Source organism: Xenopus laevis, chromosome 3L (assembly GCF_017654675.1).
Source record: "Xenopus laevis strain J_2021 chromosome 3L, Xenopus_laevis_v10.1, whole genome shotgun sequence".
Taxonomy (NCBI): Eukaryota; Metazoa; Chordata; class Amphibia; order Anura; family Pipidae; genus Xenopus; species Xenopus laevis.
Genome location: NC_054375.1, coordinates 148,155,767 through 148,173,246, shown reverse-complemented (window position 1 = coordinate 148,173,246; position 17,480 = coordinate 148,155,767). Strand labels below are relative to the sequence as shown.

General features: G+C 43.1%; 1 protein-coding gene across 1 annotated transcript; it reads left to right on the top strand.

Moving 5' to 3' along the window:
- Positions 1–3,710: 3,710 nt before the first annotated feature.
- Positions 3,711–5,873, top strand: LOC108710370 (beta-1,3-galactosyltransferase 1). Its single transcript, XM_041585633.1, is given in 3 exon segments — positions 3,711–3,716; positions 3,890–3,948; positions 3,950–5,873. Coding segments are annotated over 3 exon segments (1,545 nt in total). The 3' UTR covers positions 5,430–5,873.
- The last annotated feature ends 11,607 nt before the right edge of the window (positions 5,874–17,480 follow it).

Here is a 17,480-nt window from a genome sequence, read left to right as displayed (position 1 = left end):
AGTCACAGATTGAGAACCTTCATATACTCTGAGAATCTACGTTCCATCATCCATCAAGGGCCACAGATAAAGCATCATAGTTCTTAAATTATTATGAATTAAATTGGAAGATAATGATACAGTGGCCCTATCTGAATGTACACAGAATGGCCTGTGCGTAGTGATGGGCGAATTTGCGAATTTCCCATGAGAACATAGATATGTATTTTATGTTTGTAATATAAAGTTGTGGCCTTTCTCCCGATAATAAACAATTTAGTTGTGCTTGCCTTGTGTGTTATTTAATCATGTCTGATAGAAAAAGTGCAGCTTGCTGGTTCCATGAGCAGGTTTGGGCTACACCATCGTTGTACTGATTGGCAATCTCAGCCTCAGTCCATTGCCATCAGCTTTATCATTTATATGGTTTATTTCCTACATCCTTAAGCAAGGCAAATTCCACTGCTCCCATATCCCAAATACTGCAGCACACAAGGTGGGGTCTGCCATACTGACTAGCCTCTCAGGACTATGAGTTAAAGGCAATTACTATGGAAGAGGCAAAGAATGTGCAGTCAAGAGGTGGAGAACAATACACACTTAAAGGATTGTTCAATGAAAGCTGACGTCCCTCCCTCAGTCAGCACCAGGTGCCTGTGGTCTCTGCATTTGCCATTGAGCTTAACAGAAATCAGCAGCTCCTGCAGGGTGGCTGCCAGGTAAGAGAACTAAGAATCCCCCCTCCTCCAGGGTGACATGGTCTCTCCTCATCTGTTCCTACCTACTCTCCCAATAATTTCATGATAATTAACAATTTCACCCCATAGTGGCGATTTGATCATCTGCTGCTAGTGCTCCTTGTTCTCTCTTGCTTTATTGGCTTTATATTATTCTGCAATGGTTCTCTCTTTTTCTCTTCTTCTTCTCTCTGATTTTCTCTGTCTCTTAATTAGCTCCTTTATTATTACACCAATGTTCATTTCTTATTTGGTCACTTTCTGATTTGGGATTAGTATCTTGTCCGGCCACTTTCTTTAATGTGAATAATTACCAGTGGGGGTTAATTGACTTTGGGCCACTATGTCGCCTATATGACCCCAGTTATTTACTCCCCATGTTCCCTTTCGTCTGCTATTTTTCCCTTCTCTTAATTCTTCTGTTCATATTCCCTTCTGTTTGATTTCTATTCCTTAGGCTGACCCCCAGGCACCCTCTTTGCTCCCCTAATTCTACTGTTTCTCCCACCATGGCAGTACCCTGCATTCCTCCAAATTATTCCTTTTTTTCTCTTGGTTGGTTTAATGTTACTTACATGTGATAAACCGTTTTAGCGGAGGCACCCAGTGTTGATCAAAGTTGCAAACCGGGGTTAACTGACTAATATAAATGGGGGGTTCAAGTGCTCATGCCCCAGACCTTCAGCTTCAGGAGGTGATAGAAACTGCAGGCTGGCACAAACCGGACTTCACCCCAATAGTTAGTTGATGCAGCTAAAAAGTATTAAGACAAAAACATCTCAATCTGTAGCCTTACGCGTTTTGTGCCTTGTGGGCACTTAGTCATAGGAGTCATGAAGTTCGGTTGGTGCCAGCCTGCAATAAAAAAATAAGTGTGTCTATACCTACAGGGGAGGCAGACCCAGTTAGTGGGGGTCCAGGAGGTATAGGGGCCCAGTGGTGCAATGAAATTATAATGTATAACTGCAGATGGCACAGAAGAAAAACATGCCTGTACTTAAATTACAGTTAGCAGTTCCCATGTATGTGTGCTGAGCAAACTAGTAGTGAAAGAGTGAATAGCACGTATAGCAAATATGATGATGTGTCATAATAACAGGCAATATTTCCACAACAGCACCCAATTGTGCTCAACGTCCACTTCCACTGTGGGTGCCCTGGTATATAATATTACACTCAGTGTCGGACTGGGGGGCCAAGAGCCCACTGGAACGGCAGCCTCAAGGGCCCCCCACAGAATCCCCCTGGACCCCTCTCCCCCATCCCAGCCACAAGCCGCACCCCTCTTGTGTATGGGCACAATCGCGTACCTTTTTCTGCACGCCGGGGTCAGGGAGGGAAGTAAGCAGCGCTAGTGCAGGGAGAGGGTCTGGGGCCCTACCAGGTTTTTTCCCGGTGTCCCGTCGGCCCAGTCCGACCCTGATTACACTGGATCGTATCTAGTAATTTGGACTTGCTCCAACAATAAATGCCTGAAATAATAAAAAAAAAATTGTGGAATCTTGCCCTCGTTTAGATTGCGTTTGCCTCAATTAAAGGCTGAGTGCCATTTAGTAGTGATGACTTCCGGGTTCACTTTATAGACAGCGCAGCCCCGCCGATGACATCACAAAAGGGGCCGGACGAGCAGGCATGCGGCTCTAAAGCCAGAAGCTGGCGTATGAAGGGGGTGGGCGGGGAGAGCATGAGAAGAGCTCAACCCACATCCTCCGGTCCAAACCCCCTACCCCACTACCCTTTAGGTGATGCCAAGATTATTTCCTCTTCATCATTAAAAGGAATTCTGTTATCACATAATTATTTTGTATAATGACTTTTCACAATGCTTTTACAATGCTGTGTAACTTGCATAGGATGGTGTCAAAAAACCTTTATACTTAGGTTGTCCAGCCTGGGCTCCAGTCTTTAAGGGCAGAGACACAAGGTCAGATTCGGGGAGATTAATTGCCTCCTCTTCTTTGGGATGACTAATCTCCCAGAACTGCCTTCCCCTTCCTTCCTGCTGGCTAGAATGTAAATCGCCAGTGGGATGGCACTTGGAGCACCTTGTTTTCCAAAGTTTCCTCGTGAGCACTCCGAGTACCATCCAGGCGGCGTTTTTCATTCTAGCTGGCGGGAAGGCAGTCGCCCTGAAGAAGAGGAGATGTTTTGCCGGGCGAATAATCTGACTGAGTTTCTCTGCCCTAAAGAGGTTGTTCACTTTCCAACACTTTTCTCAGTTCAATTGGTTTCAGATTATTCATCAGAAAAATACTTTTTCCCAATTACTTTCTATTTTTCTATGTGCGACCGTTTTTCTAATATTGATATTGATAATATTTTTCACCTTCTAAAGCAGCTTGGGGGGTTGCTGACTTTCTAACCCGTTCTAAGTTGAATCATTTCGGTTGATCCATTTCTTATCTTTGGCCCTGCTGAGCAGAATCCCTGGTTGTCATTAAAGGCAGCTGTTAGAATTGATATAATAGTCGTTAGGGTCGGGTGAGGGTGGAGGAGCAGCAGGTTGAGTGCGGGTTGAGTTTTATCTCAACCTGCACATCACTACTATGTAGCATAACTAGTAGCTTTTATAGTTTTAATGAACCCAACCACCTGCTCAACCAGTATACAAAACAACGTTGCATGAATTCATGAATTTCTTCCAGAGTTCTCCCACTTCTGAGAAATGACTCATTAAATTGTTGTGGGGTAAAATAAAGCAAAAGCAAACATGTCAAAAATTGTTCCTGAAGATTTAGGAGCTCTTCCATAAAGTCTGAAGTCGAATTGTCCTAAGCTGTCCTCACTAATAATTAACAAATATACAGATAACTCATCAAGCGATGTCTGGTGGTCTGTAAGCAAAGGATTGATTGGCCTTCCAGCCTTGGCAAATTGTCTACCCAGTTAGATGCAGTAGTGCCTGGATTGGCGCGGGCAAGCTTTTTCCTAAGGATGACGTTCTTAGGCGAGGTGATATTTTTTTGGTGGGTTAGCTTTTCTAGCTCACGCAATATGGCTGTATGTGCCTCTAGGGTTTACATTCAGTTATCTTTCCAATAAATATTCTATCTCTTTTCACTTAGAAGGCCAGTTAGTTGATGCATTACATGTTTTCAGGCCAAAAACCATAATCTGGAGTAGATCGCATAAATACAATTGCAGATATATTGATATTAGGAATAATACTGCAGAAAACATTAGCTAACATTAGCTGCATCTGCAATACTCTTACTCTGATTCACACATTTGACTTCTCTGCTTTTCTCCATACAGCATCATCTTGAAGTTAGAATGGCTGGTGAACGTGCATTTTTGAGGTACTGTAAACTTTCAGTCCTCACTATATTTTTATTTGCGGCATTCTACTTCTTCATTGTGAGGAGAGACTATGTTCACATCTCATCTCTGTTACCAAACCCTCCACAACTCGAGCCACAGCCATACCCTCCACAACTTAAGCCACAACCAAACCCTGCAGGACTCAAGCCAGAGCCAAACCCTCCAGAACTCAAGCCACAACCAAACCCTGCAGAACTCAAGCCACAACAAAAACCTGCAGAACTCAAGCCAGAGCCAAATCCTCCAGAACTCAAGCCAGAGCCAAACCCTCCAGAACTCAAGCCAGAGCTAAACCCCCCAGAACTCAAGCCAGAGCTAAACCCTCCAGAACTCAAGCCAGAGCTAAACCCTCCAGAACTCAAGCCAGAGCCAAACCCTCCAGAACTCAAGCCAGAGCTAAACCCTCCAGAACTCAAGCCAGAGCTAAACCCTCCAGAACTCAAGCCAGAGCCAAACCCTCCAGAACTCAAGCCAGAGCCAAAACCTACAGAACTCAAGTCACAGCCAACTGAGAGCCCTGGTTTGACCTTAACTTTGTCTACTACTAGACACCCATTGACACCCCCTTATCCTTATCCTTATAAGTTTCTCCTGAATCCAGAAGAAAAATGCCAGAAGCAGAAGCCCTTCCTTGTTTTACTTGTGATTGGAGACAGTCATGATGCCAACACTCGATTAATCATTCGGGAAACTTGGGGCAATGAAAGTAACTACAGAGATGTTGCTGTGGTTACTGTTTTCCTGGTTGGTATCTCTCATGTTAATATGGAGAGTAATCAGAAACTGTTAGAAGAGGAAATGAAGACCTATGGGGACATAGTACAGCAGGACTTTATGGATACCTATTATAATTTGACTCTTAAAACCCTAATGGGCATGGAGTGGATTTCTAAATATTGTCCTGGTACAAGTTACATAATGAAGATAGACAGTGATATGTTTCTCAATGTGGACTATCTTGTCCACCACCTCCTGCAACCAGAATTACCAGTCCGTCAGAACTATTTCACAGGATATATTGTAGCCAACACAGGTCCTTTAAGAGGTGAGGAATACAAGTGGTATGTCCCTAAGGAAGTGTATCCTAATGACACCTATCCCCCATACTGCTCTGGTCCTGGTTATGCCTTTTCTGCTGATATGGCAAAAAAGGTTTATGATGTTGCTCAGACAATTAGGGCAGTGCCAATGGAAGATTCCTTTATGGGGATCTGTTTGTATGAACTGAAGATTCCACCTACTGACCCACCTCCTAATATATTTAATGGGTACAGGATAGATTACGACCTCTGCCAGTTTAACAAGTTGATCACAGTGCACCATTATGCAGGGGATGAACTGCGGAGAGTATGGACGGACTTCTGGACTCAGAGATCAGGGTGCAAGAGCTAAAGACGAATATATTATAGGGTCAGCATTAAGTGAAAATTTAGAAAGCCCAGTTCTACATATAAATGAAAAGGTTAAATATTTCATGATTGATCTTTATCCAGTATATGGGACAAAAACAGGAATTATTTATTATTTTTTATTATCTTTAATTACATTGTGGAGACAGAAATGACTAAGATTCAAGCCAATCTCTGCCCCAGTGGACCTTATAGTCTTAAGTTCCCTATCAAATTCACACTGGGGTCAATGAAGCCAATGAACTTGCCTGTATGTTACTGGAGGGAAACTAGAGAATAAATGTGGATTAATGTAGACCAAGAATCAGCCTGGTGTGGCATTAGCCTTAGGTCTTGAACGCATTCTGCACATTCCCTTTATTAGATCCCAGAGGTGACATCCAGGATGTTTTAGGCCATTCACCAGCCACACTCATTTACACCCCTTCCAGGTACAGTATATATATATGTATATATATTATCAAGACACAGAAAAGGAAGAATGTAAACCATAAGCGGTCATTAACCAACATGTAAAAGACAAGGTGGAAAGTGAAAAAAACAGGTGCACTCAAAGTTATTAACACATGAAAAAAAGTCTCTCTGACTACATTATAAATTAAACTGTGACCCCAGAACCAATGGATTCATTTATTCAACAAAGTTTACAAAAACATCATCAGGGCTGGATTTACATAGCGGGAGCCCCTAGGCCCACTGCCGTTCGTCACCCGTGACCCCCCTTTATTCATGCAAATTTTCATAATCGGGACCTGATCAATGGGGATTGGGCACGGGAAATTTACAAAATTATTGTATCTTCTGCGCATCCCCAGTGTTTTTGAACCAATGTGGGTGTGGTTGGGCAGCATGTCGCCCCCTAAAATCCTGCCGCCCTAGGCCCAGGCTGCAGTGGCCTTTCCACAAATCCGGGCCTGAACATCATGGGAGCCCTTATATATGTAGGGCCACCAACAGATGCCACATAGACACATCTCAGAGGAAAAAGGTGAATGCTTTCTCAGTATGACCTTTGTATGCAGAACAGCACCAGACTGTGAAACTTTTATGTTTAAAAAGCCTTTATTTCAGCTTCGGGCATCACCGCAACGTTTCAGGCCATGTGGCCTTTTGTCAAGCTTTTGTCAGGCCGCATGGCCTGAAACGTTGCGGTGATGCCCAAAGCTGAAATAAAGGCTTTTTAAACATAAAAGTTTCACAGTCTGGTGCTGTTCTGCATACAAAGGTTATCGTGATATCAGTGGAAAGTGGCCACTGAGGAACGTGCACCAGGTCTCTACAGGAGAGATAATCGATGTGCTGACTACTTTTCCAAGATTCTGCTTTCTCAATATGTCCAACCATACATTACTTTCTTCGCCATGACCCGCCCCTGTTAAGATCAACCATGTAAGCTAAGCACCTTTTGGATACTTAAGGTGGAAGACTTAAGGTGTCACGGTTGGTACCCTAAATCCAGAACCAATGCTAAGCACCCTGTTCTCGGCTCTTGCTTCCGCCTTTAACAGCCGCCTTTCACCTCGGGAGGAGCCCTCGGCTAATCGGATGCCGCCAGGTCTTATTAAGAGAGGTGCAAAGATAAGGTTTCTGAACAAGCAAAGGGGCACAACGGTAAAGCAGAAGTTTTTTGGGCAGAAGGTCGCAGTATAAGGCGTAGACAGAAAGCGAAGTCAAATCAGGCCGGATCGGGGCAGGCAAAGTACAAGCGGAGTCAAACAGGCAAGGGTCAAAACAGGAGATCAATCTGACGGAATACGGAATAGAGGAGTCGGTTACCAGGCAGGGTCAGGATTTCAGAAGTCAGGATCGTCAAAAGCAGGCAGGGGTCACAACAGGTAGTCAAATCACAGAATAACAGAAGCTATATTAGCACAGAAGCACCAGGAACTCGCAAGGAGATTACATATAATGGGCAAGGATCTACAGACAGAATACTCCTTTTATACACCCTTAAATTTCTCGCCATTGCGCGCTGACGTCATAAGCCCTGCCGACCCCCTCCCACTAGACCACCGGGGAGAGTTGTTCCACAAGGTTTGGGTATATTGGGGATGTTTTCTGGTTGTATGTCTGTGACCAGGGTGGAATTTTGACATTCACTTTTTTCTTTTATTGAGGTCCCTTTCTACTAAATTGGCAGGGTTATCAAGCCAGGGGGCCCAGGTTGGAAGGTGACTAATAACGTGGGTCCCCTGGGGGGGAAGCAGGGCCGGGCCAAGGTATTTTGGCTCCCTAGGCAAGGGCTTCAATCAGTGCCCTCCACCCGGTCCTGCATTACCATTTCATATTGCCCCCTGTACCTTTGCCAATGGCAGTCAATCCCTCAGATTGTCCCCAAGGCCCCAATCTATACCTGTGCCAGCATAAGCCAAAACATCCATCATATTGTTACCCCCAATCTATACCTATGCCAGCGGCAGCCATAAAAATCCATCATATTGACCCTAATTTGTACCTGTGCCAGCAACTGCCCAAAATTCCACAATATTGCCCCCAAATATGTACTTGTGCCAGAAGGAGCCAAAAATCCCCAAATATGTGCCTGTGTCAGCAGTAGTCAAAAATCTATCATATATCTCCCAAATATGTATCTGTGCCAGCAGCAGCCAAACATTCATCATATTGCCCCTAATTATCTGTTTACCTGTGCCAGCAGCTGCCAAGAGGGAGGTGGGGAGTGATTCTGCCTGCGGTACTAATCACGGACAAGAGGGGGTTGGAACAGGTGGTTTATAAAATTGAAAAAAATACTAAAGACCATGCAAAAAAGGGTAAAAGAAAAGAAAAAATTCTCCTTAAAGTGGACCTGTCACCCAGTCAGAAAAAGCTGTATAATAAAAGTCCTTTTCAAATTAAACATGAAACCCAAATAATTTTTTTAGCATTCGTAGCTGTTGTAAACTCATTTAAAAATCTCAGCTGTCAATCAAATATTGCCTGTACCTCCTCTATGCCTTAGGCAATTACTTTCACTTTCCATTCAGCACTTCCTACATGTCACTGCTCCCAACACATTCCCCCGTTCTCTTAATCATTTAATTGTGTAGCCAGGGCATGGGGATGGACATCAGGTCCCCCATTCTGGTGCACAAGATTATGTGTCCACATAATGGTTCCTGCCTGCTTGCTATAATTATTGATTCCAAGATGCAAGGAAACAAGATCCAAATAATTTATATTGTGTAATTAAAGTTCATTCTGCTTGACTAATGTGCTGAAATAAGATTTGGAATTATTTTTTTGGGTGAAGGGTCCCCTTGAAAAGTGCACCCCCCCATGATTGCACCCTAGGTGGGCGCCTACTCTGCCTTCCCCTAGTTCTGGCCCTGGGTGGAAGGGTCCTTCCAAGTAGTACGGGGTCCCATGATTTTTAGCAGGGTTTGAATTTCACTGAATCCTTATCACATGACTCTTCGTCACAAAACAAGGAAGTAAAAAATTCTTTAACCATGCAGTTCTCTTTTTCCCTTTCTGTATTTGGTTCAGTATTTAGCCAAAACTTTCACGAAGGATTCAGGGGTTCAGGTGAATACAAAATAGGGGATTCGGTGCATCTCTACTTTTATATAGCCCATTCACGTCCATAAGAAGATCTTCCAGCCACCACCAGTCACATGGAGACACCACACACATGTTGGAAAACAACAGACAGAGACTGTTCCAGTGGATGTCACTTAATGCAGGGAGGGTCTATTGTTGCTTAGCAATGTGATGTCATGTTTGACCTGTGACCCTACTGTGTTTTACTTCTTCCTCTTCCTGTTTATGCTCTCCATGAAAAGTTCCTGTTGCAGACATGTCATACTTGTGGTGACCGGTCTTTCTCATCTAATTGAATTTTTAATCATTAAATTGAATTAATCATTTTACAGAGACTGGTCTTCTGCCTCTCTTGGGTTTGTTAAGAAAACTGTACAAACCTAATCAATGTTTCTAAGGTTTAATTCTGCATGGGCCTTCAAATTCCAGTCATGACACTTCTTTTTTTCTAACCCATATGACTTTTTATTCAGTTTTTCCTTTTCTCAGATACATGAAATACAAATGATATTTACTTGAGTGAATTAAGCAGACGGTACAATAACCATGATAGAAAGTAAATGGAGAAAGTCTTGCACATCTTGCACGAGACATTGGCCACTGACCTTCATTGACAATATCACCTTGCTGGAGTTTGCACTACTCCCACCCAGGCAGTCGGCACTACGCTTGTAGTTGACAGTCAACTTGTTATAACAGCTGACATACAGTATCTGCTCAATGGTAGGGACCGTTATCCAGTATCTGGGGCCCATATTAGCCAACAGCAGTCCGTCTAGCTCTAAGTATTAATTTCTAGTATCAGTGGTTCACCTGGGATGGAGGTCTGTCTGGCCACAATCCCCTTGCAAGACAATGTTCTTGCAGCCCACAAGGTTAGCCCAGGACCATTTTGCTCCAATCCTTGAAACCCCCTTGTCCGAAAAAGTCTATAGCAATGTCCTTTAATCAGTGTCCAATAGACAATGGGCCTTCTTTAAGTTTTACAGTTCAGTCTCCCCTGTTGGTAACACAAGACCATTCAGTTTACCCAACTGAGGACTGTTCTTTACCACATGCATTGGAGGTGATTTCATGGCCATAATGGCATCTTCCAGGTGGGGGCTGGATCATAGTAGCCTTGACATCTCCCGCATGGCGACCAGGTATTCTTTCAGCTCCTTAGCCATTACTTCAAATGCTGATGGAGGGCCTACTATAGACACATCTGTGTTGACTTCCACTACAGTTGGCTTCTTTCAATGGTCTTCTCCTAATGCGGAAGCCCGGAGAGCCCTGGATCCTCTAGTCAGATGCTGAAGAAAGGCCAAGGCTGCATGGAACAAAGTCTACTAACTCTGCTTAAAAAGTAAGATGAATCTTCCATAATTACATCTGTTACACCCAACTACAGCAATTCACCATCCAGCATAGACTAACATTTAATCCAAGAAAACTAAAGTCTGCAGGCACTTGATTGCACTTTTACAAACTGTGAGTAGTAAAACGTCAACCTGCTGATTCATTGATATGAGTTGAGACCTGCAGCAAAACAACAGTGTCTATTCTATTACATTTAAGACTCGTCAAACATGTTGTTCCCATAGGATACTGACACTTGTTTTTTTCATGGAAGGACAAGGTAATGGGAGAATCTCAAAACAATGTGACTTGTAAGTGATAATTACTCATATACTGGTTAGGAAAGTGACACTTAGTCACGGCACTTTAACTGGTTATCAAGTCACACTTTAAAAATAACTATAACATTCCTCAATGAATGGAAAATTAAATTACAGTAATGAAGGAAAAATCCATTTCCTCATGGAAGTGTTAGTGAGCAGGCATTTCCTTGAGATTGGTATTTGCAATGAGGCAGCAAACACATTCTTTCAGAATGTCTGTCAATCCTTAGCCAGTAGAAATGATGAATACAGATGATGAATACAGGTTGTACTTCCCATTAGCAGCCTCAGTAGGACAGCAACAGCAAACGGTTCCATACAGGACAAGTACAGTCATACCTGTGACTATTATGAATTTATAGCAACAGTTTTACCCAGGGCCGCCATTAGAAATCACGGGGGCCCCGTACAACAACATTTTTCGGGCCCCCTGGGCCCCACCCACACTGACGACCAAGCTCCACCCCATATGCCGCCCACTCCACATCGCAGTTAAAATACCACACAGACATCAGCGCTAAAAAAGTAACCCCCCCCCACACAAGTTATAAAAAGCTATTGATGGTCAGGGCCCCCTTATAAAAAATTGGGGCCCCAAAAAAAAAATGTAAAAAAAAAAATGTTTTTTTAAAAAAACATTGGTGGCAGGGGCCCCCTTATAAGTTAAAAAAAACTTGGGGGCCCAACAAAAAAAAATGTAAAAAAAAACATTGTTGGCAGGGGTCCCCTTACAAGTTAAAAAAAATTGGGGCCCCAAAAAATTTTTTTTAAAAAAAAACATTGGTGGCAAGGGGCCACTTACAAGTTAAAAAAACAATTGGGGCCCCAACAAAACATTTTTTACAAAAAGATTGGTGGCAGGGGCCTATAGAATATTAAAATAATACATTGGTGGCCAGGGGATTAAAAAAAAAAAAATACACAAACTGGTGTTCAGTAGAATTGAACTCAAGGCTTCAGTACTTCAACTTCGCCTCCTTTCGCCGCTTCAGGACTTCGGCTGTTTTCGTGACTTCGGGTCTTTTCGGCGCTTCGTGACTTCGGGTCTTTTCAGCGCTTCGGGACTTCGGCTTTTTCCGTGACTTCGGGTCTTTTCGGCGCATCGGCTTTGGCTTTTCGGCACTTCCGCATTCGGCAACGCAGAGGGAGGACGTACGGCTCGGGCGCTCGTAAGGGGGGCCCGGAACTTCAAAAAATGCAGCGCTGCCGGGCCCCCCTTCATGCCCGGGCCCGGTACGCTTGTCCCCCCTGTCCCCCCCTGATGGCCGCCCTGGTTTTACCCCTGTGGAATGGGTCTGGTATTTGTCCTGCTTGGTTGTTACAATGACAACTCCTCCCAATGTCATCATTTGGGTAAAAGATAACGAATAGCGATGGGTGAATGTATTCAGCAGGCATGGATTTGCGGCGAATTTCCGCATTTTGCCACCTGCAAATTTTTTCACGAAACTGCTGCAAAAATTTGTAGGCAAAAAAATTTGCTGCGACAAAAAAGTTGCACGGGTAAAAATTGAGGTACTTCAAAATTATTTTGACGCCCATTGACTTTAATGCATTTGGACAAAAGAGTCGTGTGCATAAAAATTGTCGCGCATCAAAATTATTTTGACACCCATTGACTTTAATGCATTTGGACAAAAAAGTTGAGTGTGTAAAAATTGTTGCATGCCTAAACATTGTTGCGAGCTGTGGATTTTGTGTCTACACAGACATTTTTGTTGTGTTCCTCAACAGGGGGTCCAATGGGCATTGGCGGCACCTTGCTGGGTGTCCATCCAGGCTGCTTTGCTATTCCCTCCCTATGGGATCCGTTATCCAGAAACCCATTATCCAGAAAACTCAGAATTATAGAAATGTCATCTCCAATAGACTCCATTTAATTCCAAACACTTTAAATTTTTAAAAATAATTTCCTTTTCCTGTGTACTAATAAAACAGTAGCCCGTACTTGATCCCAACTAAGAAATAATTAATCCTTATTGAAAGCAAATTCAGACCTGTTGGGTTTATTAGCTGCAAACAAAACACCAATGGCCCATCCGATGCTGTGAAATCAGTTGTGGGTTATTTATTTAGCTCATAATAGTGGCAACGTTTAGGGCCTGAAATAGTTTAATTTAAAAATGTGTACCGTTTTTATAAGAAAAATGAAGGCAGCACTCCAGCAAGAAGGAAAAGCATGTTTATTTGCTCGGTAGTTAAGGATACAAGGCCTTTAACCCCTTAAGGGTACTGTCACCAATATCCAATCACAATGGTTCCATTGAACTATTCAGGAAGGTGCAAACTGAAACTTTCAAAGTGAAAGTGATAGCTGGTCCCATAACAACTATACCTCACCTGCGCACGTTTTTTTCACTTTTAACTAATACCTACCTAAATAGTTCAATGGAACTACCTTTGATGTAATTTAATTTTTGTGCCAATAACTCAATGCAATAACTCCTTCCAAAACCACCTATCCAGGTTGAATTCAGATGCAGTGTATTAACAAGTATTAAACAATCCCCACATACCAGACAAGCAGGTGGAGGATTAGCAGCTGCTCTGTCTCTTGGCTGTGATCAATCTCAGGATTTCCATTGCAAAATCTCATGACCTCACTAGAGTCACTAAATAGGGCTTTTTATCTAAAGACACTAGTCAGCAGCACCCTCTGCCCCTCCCCTGCTTAAATCTGCATACCTCCAAACTGTCTCATTTTCAGTGGGACAGTCCCACTTTTGACAGCTCAACCCGCAGTCCCGCATTTGTACTGAAAAGTCCCGACTTTCTCTGCACTGAACAGCCAGAAACAAAGTTTCTAACTTAATTGGCTTTTGGCAGAGAGCACAGAACAGCCACCAGGTGCAACTGAGATACTTTGTAACACATTTGAGATAAGCAAATAAGTAACAGTAACAATTTAGATAAGGAGGTCTCTTGGGCAAAGTTAGACTCACAGCTTAAAGGGCAATTCACCTTCATTAGCAAAACTGTAATAACTGGAAAAAAACACAGAAACATGTTTACACTTTCATAACCTGCCAAATTTTGTAAAATTAACATGATAATTGGGGGGGGGGTGGCCACAAAAATGGGTGTGGTCATAAAAATTTCACCGCACTACGTAGCGCGCCAACTGTTTTTGTCCCTCTTTTCATTTCCAAAATTTTGGGAGGTATGTTTCTGTCTGTGTATGGCCAGTTTGACTGAAATATTTAAGGATCCAGCAGGTAACTGAGCTCTGTGGTCTCCCTTTCTAACTATCTAAATAATGATTGAAGTAGAGACTGTGCTGTCTCCTATTTGCTCTGATATACATAGATTTTCATTTGCCAACCAGCAGGTTAGTTTTATTCTTTGATGAGTCAAATTTGGCAATTCAGTTAGAACAGCGGATGGGAGAGGTGTCAAAGAATACTCCCTGAAATTAGAAATGAGTTTTGAAATTAGTCTGGATAATTATTCAGTGGAAAATGCAAGAATGGCAGTTAGAGCTTCAGCTTTGTCTGTAGAACCATTTAGTTATTGTTATGCCTTCCATGTTTCATCCACTGTTAAACCCAGTTATACGATATGCCCTTTGAAGGTCCCTTTCTCCAGGCTCTTGTTTCTAAACTGGGAGAAACTCAAAAGTCGTTGCCTAAGGATAAATATAAGTATATAAATATGTATGCCAAAGAAGTTTTTTTACATTTATCAGCAAGTCAGAAAAAAGAGCCATAAAAGAAAATATGCTTTTTTTTTGTTCTTATAGAGGAAATCTTGACAAGCCACAGAAGAAAGGCCCTATGCAGAAAGAGCTTGCACTCTAAAGGGAAGCGAGTAATACACAAGGTGTGGGAGTGGGCAAGATCAAATTAAGTGGGTGAGAAATTTGGTATTGTATGTGGTGTTGCGTTTGGTAGTTAAGCAGAGTGAGGGGAGGCTTCTCGAAACAAGTGCGTTTTCAGAGATTTCTTGAAAGCAGAAAGGTTGGGAGAAAGTCGGAGAGACCGTGGGAGAGAGTTCCAGAGGAGGGGTGCAGCCCTTGCAAAGTCTTGAATGCGAGCATGTGAGGAGGTAATGAGAGAAGAGTTGAGTAGCAGATCAGTAGAGGAGCATGGTAAGCGGATGGGTGAGTATATAGAGATGAGTTCAGAGATGTAGGGTGGGGCAGAGTTATGAAGTGCTTTGATTAGCATTTTTATTTAGAATGGCTTTGGGTGACCTGAGACCCTTGTGTCTTGCTTATATCAATTAGCAAGGTGGTATGAGGAGCCCTCATCTAATGAAGTTGATGAAGAAGATTTTTTTCCTGGGCAGCAAATCATCTAAGCGTTCTCCAAGCAGTCTACGTCAGAGGTAAGGAGAATGTCAAAGTAGATTTCTTGACCTGCAGAGAGGATAGTCTCTTAATCAGTAGTCAGAGATGTAATACCTGCTCTTACCAAGTTACTGACCTGATAACAACAAGGCACCATACCAATGTGAAGACCTTTTGCAGGATTCCTCTACACCAAGGCTGAATATACAGATCAGAATTGGCAGCATAGCTCCCGCTTAGATCCTGGGCTTTCATTCCTCAAATTCTACAGTTCCTAAATAAAGGTTTCAATAAATTTCTTAAACTGTGAGAGTTTAGATGGCAACCGTAGGGTCATCTATAGGTTTTGCAGTAGCAGAAGACTCTCTAGTGAGCAGATAGTGAGCTCTTAAGCAGCAAGGCAACATGGGAGAATTGCAGGGTTTTTCCCAATTTCAATTTTTTTCCAGACAAAGTTGGTCTTAGGTTAGTTTCTACAGGTTATGTCAGATGTGTGCCTTAACTACACTACTGCAGACCCCCAGTGGCGTAACTACCGGGGGAGCAGGGGGTGCGATTGAGCCAGGGCCCGCACCCCCTCAGGGGCCCCCCGGCAGCTCAAGCGCCACGATTCCCGGCCGTTTCCGGGTGTACGGAGGGGGGCGGGGGGCCTGGCAGCGCGTCCCGCGGCAGGGCCCGTCCCCCTCTAGTTACGTCACTGCAGACCCCCCAACTGCTATATAATATTCTCCTACCTTAAAGTTCACCACCACAAATAAGAGGGGACAGGCAACATACACAGGTTGAGCAGGTGGTGGTAGGGGTTGATGTCAAGGACTGTGTGCACTGGTCCACCCCAAATATTTTTTTGTAAGGGGCACAGGGCTTCACTTCATTTATTTCTGGGAAACTATACTTGACACTTTAGACATATGCAGGTAACTTCATGTTCATCTGGATAAAACAAGACTTTAGGAGGACAGATTTTCAAGATTCTCAGTTTTTTCCCCACCTTTGACTTATTTATAGGATTTCTGTATGTTTGCTTGCTGGAACCTGAAGGGAAGTTTTACTTGTTCACTTTAAATCTTGCTTCAATATAAGAGGAGACTGGTGTTGGAGGATGATGACGACTCAGAGACCAAGTGGGACATTCACTAAGATTCGTTATTGCGGCAGCGTCCACTTCGCCAGGCGTATTTTCGCCAGCGCTATGCAAATTCACTAAAATCCGAAGTTGCGCTCAGGGGAAGTGTAAGGTTGCGAAGTTGCGCTAGCGTTAATTCACCAAGCAAAGCAAAGTTACGCTAGCGATGATTAATTTGCATACGGCGCCAAATTGAAGTTACAATGGAGGTATATGTAGCAGCACTACACAAGCCTGGGAAACCTTCAAAACATCAAATAAAATTGTTATTTTGCCCTACACATGTGCCCACTGTATAGTTAAGGTGCCATGAGTTAGGAAATGTAGGGGGGAAGGAGGGGAGCCCCAAAAATTTTTTTGATCTTTTTCAGCCTATCACCCATAAAAAATGAAAAAACGCCAGCGTTTTTTGGGACTTTTTTACTTTTTTTGAAGCAATCCCTATCTACTCTATTGCACTGCGCCTGGTCTGAGGTGGTGTAAAAGGTAGCGTTCAGAATAATTCACGCGTTAGTGAATTTGCGTAGTTACGTCCGTTGCGCAAATTCGCCAGGTGTATGGGTGCGAAGTAACACTAGCGAATTTACGCCAGCATCCGTTAGTGAATCGGCGAATTTACGAAAATGCGATACGCTGGCGTATTCACACTAGCGTTAGGCGCTTTGTCGTTTAGTGAATTTGCCCCAAAGTCTCTTTATCCTGAAAACAATGATAGGGGATCTGCCTAAGGCTAGGGCCACACAACATGGATTCTCCGAAGGTGGAAAATTCGCTGCCCAGCTATTCTTCTCAGTCTTCTGCAGTGTCTGCCTGCCCGTGAGCGGAAGTAATAATTTTTTTCTGCAAAAATGACCAGTCCGTTATTATAATTGCACAATAATTATTTTAGAAGATTTAGTGCTGGTTCCGTTTAGGTAAACTATACTAAATAAAATAAAATATATTGTTTTGCCACCCTTGGTAACTTGCGGGCTGATGCAAGGATCTCCCCATACCTCATGGTAGGAGGGCCCCTGGATGTGACAGTTGAGTTCGACTTGATGCAGGGAGAAAAACAAACAACATGGTAAAATTCTAGTACAGATTCAAGTTCATTCCCCGATGCCTGAGACATCAATGGCCCTTTCCAGATTATTACTCTACTTCAATGTGCAGTGGCATGAATATTACCCCGGGGCTGGTGAATTTTGGACAAGGAATGCTGTCGCACATGATGCAGTAGTTTCCCCAGCACCCACTAAAATGTTAATGCAAATTTTACCTGCAACACCAATTGACAATAAGCAACAAAATTGCCAGCTATTTGTAAATGTTGCATTCATATCATTCAAGGGCAATGACTTACCTGTCCTTCAATAGCATGCAAATTTGGACAGTATACCTAGACATTACACAATTATACTATAATTAGATTTA